The sequence below is a fragment of the Cupressus sempervirens genome, chromosome 4 (genome assembly GCF_028749045.1).
Source record: "Cupressus sempervirens isolate cs-2001-9-10 chromosome 4, ASM2874904v1, whole genome shotgun sequence".
Lineage (NCBI taxonomy): Eukaryota > Viridiplantae > Streptophyta > Pinopsida > Cupressales > Cupressaceae > Cupressus > Cupressus sempervirens.
In genome coordinates, this window is record NC_143121.1 from 769,863,026 (window position 1) to 769,866,506 (window position 3,481).

At 38.1% G+C, this 3,481-nt stretch overlaps 1 protein-coding gene across 1 annotated transcript; it reads right to left on the minus strand.

The window, feature by feature from the left end:
- Window positions 1-686: 686 nt before the first annotated feature.
- Window positions 687-1,511, minus strand: LOC149563646 (uncharacterized). The gene has a single exon (XM_089828230.1). The coding sequence runs from the start codon at window positions 1,509-1,511 to the stop codon at window positions 687-689; it is 825 nt and encodes a 274-aa protein (XP_089684356.1).
- Between the last annotated feature and the right edge of the window lie 1,970 nt (window positions 1,512-3,481).

Sequence of the window (3,481 nt, forward strand, 5' to 3'; positions counted from 1 at the left end):
ACGCACAGTCTATTTTTTCCTGAGATATTAATTTCTTAAGAGCATACTACTTCTAATGATTATTCAATCCCCTTATATTCCATGAAAGTATTTTCATTTCTTACCTTTTGTTACTGTCTCTAGTGTAAGTTGTTTACCACTGGCTACATCTCGAGTAGTTTTCTTTGTCTTGGTAACTCTTCTTGATGGTCTTCTTGCTATTCCTGAAACTCCAATATCTGGTTTTCTCCCTCCCCTTTTCTTCTTCTTTTGCACTTCCCATTCTGCATTATCCTCCTAAGGTGAAGAGGGGCTCATCTCCTTATCCATATTATCAATGCTTGCCATAACTCTCACCACTATCTCATCCTGTGAGGCCTTTACTATCCTCAGAGGGGAGAAAACTACCTCCCTTATATCACCTTCCTTAAGCTTATTCCCCCCCCCCCCCCTATTGTTGAGGAGCCCATGAAAGTTGGGGTTATCCCTTTCCCCTTAGAAGGGGTTTCAAGCTTGCTCCCCCCAAACTGGGTTGTTGTCAAATCTAGTGCAGTGTTGGTTCCTTCTATTTCTCCATCTTCCAAACACTCTTCCGCCGAAGACCTCAGCAAAGGTGAGCCCAGAAGGTCCTCCAAATCTCTTTTGAAAGGGTATTCCTCCTAAGCCTTCACATCTTCCTTAGTCTCCTTACCCCTAGGACTCATATCCTACGTGGAGGTCATAGGAGGTTTCGTTACTATCTTCTCAATCTGTATAGAAGGTTCCCTAATGTTCTCCACAACTATCCCTGGGGAGCACTCATTCTGTTTATCTTTTTGCATTTTAGCTTTGCAATCCACAATAAGGTGACCAAATTGCCCACATCTTTGGCAAAACAAGCCAGCATTCTCATATTCTATGGGCTGAACTCTCTCACCCCATTTAGTTTTTAATGTGACCATAGTAGGTAGTGTTATGTTCAGTGCTACATTCACACAGAATCTAGCATAGACAAGTCTCAATTTTTGCATTATCACTTTGTCAGTAGTAACAAAATGACCAATAGAGTTCCCAACCCATCTTAATATCCTTTCATCCCAAAATTCAAGAGGAAGGCCAGGTAATCTTACCCAAACTGGGGCAAGTTTGTTTAGCTCCAAACTAGCATCAAAGCCCGGATGCCATCTAGTCAAGGCTAGACAGTGCTTCCTGAAATACCAAGTCCCAGATAGAACAATCATGAGATCCTCTTCCACGGTGAATCTAAAACAAAAAAGACCACTTGGCATGGCATAAACACTTACAGTTTCTTTGACCTTCCATTTATAGTCCACCCATTTTCTTACCATCTCGATAGAAGGACGAAAAGCAACAAATTTGCCAACAACACAAAGTTTGAGGCCAGAAGTCACATTATCCATCATTCCATTAGGGAGTGCAATCATAGGACCTTCTTGTCCATGTGTTACCATGGGATTCTTCATGATGGGGCTGGACATCTTGGAACCCACGAGCGCATTCTTCCATCCCGACAGAGAACCCACATCTAACATTTGGGTATCTCCTTGCTGACAACTGACATAACTTCCTCCCACCTACTCAGGGATGTCCACACACGACCATCCATCCTCCAACACTGGCTTGACATACCCTAACCCCTCAAACCCAATGAACCCACTGCCAAACAACTGGTCAACATCTCTACTCACCACAAGCACCAGTTGCAGGTCTAGGCAAGAATGCAGATCTGGAGGTTTAGGGCCCCCCATCATTCAACATTCAAAAAGAAAATGGGAAGCAAAGTTGCAAAGATATGTATGAATGATGTTAGCATAATTTAGTGTATCACTATTTAGAATTGTTGTTTTCATCAACATATCATTTTTTTATGGTAGAACAAAAAAATCATTTAAATCAATTCCAAATCAAATTAAAGAAAAATATTTTGAATCTAAACAAAAAATCCTAAATGACTCTAATTTACTAAATCATTCACTTTGTGATAGTTTTGTAATAATATGCATCCAAAAGTGATTTTTTTTCAAAATGTACATTTTAGTTTCCATTCTAGCAAAAAAGTGTAACCCACTATTATGGGTTTGTCTAGGCCTTATATATGATTTTTAATTTACAAATTTGTAGGCATTATCTTGTCAAAACTCTATCGATTTTCTCTTGATTTATGTGAAAATGAGGTCTAAATTATAGATGGAAACTAAGAGCTTAATTTTCTACACATGACTATTGGGAACATAAAGATGTGAATAGTCACAATCTTATTATTAGAGAGTTGAATGCTTGAATCAATGATCCTTCTAGGAATTTGATGTAGGAGCATCCTATGTTTCCTTGTAATCCTACATTTTTTGTTCATTTTACCAATTTCTTCCAAGTTCTTAGACATTGGTGCTGAGTGATTCCTTTGGGTGCTAAGTGATTCCTTTGGTTGCCAAGTGATTCTTTGGGTGTCGAGTCCTCTATGGTTGTTGAGCATTGGAGGATGCTAAGTTTTGCTACCAAGTAATTCCTTTGGATGCTAAGTTTGTGTGGATGCCAAGTGCCAATTTTGAAAAGCTTTCATTTGCTGAATTATCTATGTTTGGTCCTATTTGGGCTGACTTTGCTTGTATTTAATTTCAGTGTAGCTAGTTAATATCTAATGTGAACCAACTTGTGGCTTAACATGTATTTAATGTAAGGCTTTATTAGTTGATTAGGTGGAGTTATGGCCTTTCTATGTTCTAGAATCTTCTATAAGCCATTTTGGAAAGTATTTAAGGAAGTCTAAGATTGAGTTTTAGGAAGAGTGAGAGAAAGAGACCAGTGAAAGGATCATGAAGAGCTAATATGTGTTTGGAAGTGCAAATTTGAAGTTGTATTCTTTACATTTGGCTATAACCCAGAAAGCCTTACAATTGGGCATGTATGTTGATCATTTGATGAATCTATAAGAAATGTTTTGTTCTTCCCCTCCCTAGTGTTGTTCTTGTGTATTAATTCCACAATGTTAACTCTTCCAGGTTGTATTGGATAGCTAGGTGTGCCTTTTGCCCTATTTATATACATCCCTCCTTGTTTTAGGTGGTATCAGAGATAGGTTCATCTTTGCGGTGATTGGATCATGTAGAACCCTATTTGACATTTGGCTATAGGATTGCAAATCTTCAAATTTGACCTATAACTTGCAGAGGGTTATGATCTTGTTCGAACATAATTTGTAAAGATGGTTCATGGTAGAGGAAATGTAGATAATGTTATATTGGATCAATTGAGAAAAATTGCACCTAGATTAGATGTTTTAGAGACAACCTAGAGGAGAGGGGCACATCTTGATGGTGTCAATGATGATGAAGTAGCAGCACCAAACTTGAATCTAGAAATTGAAGAAGATCAAGATGAGGAAATATTGTTGCAAGTGTTGTCTAGGGAAAATTCAAAGCATGCTATAGAAGTTGTTCCTTATCATGAAAAATTAGATACCAATGTTGTGTTAGATTATATCTTATATATGGAGAAGTTCTTT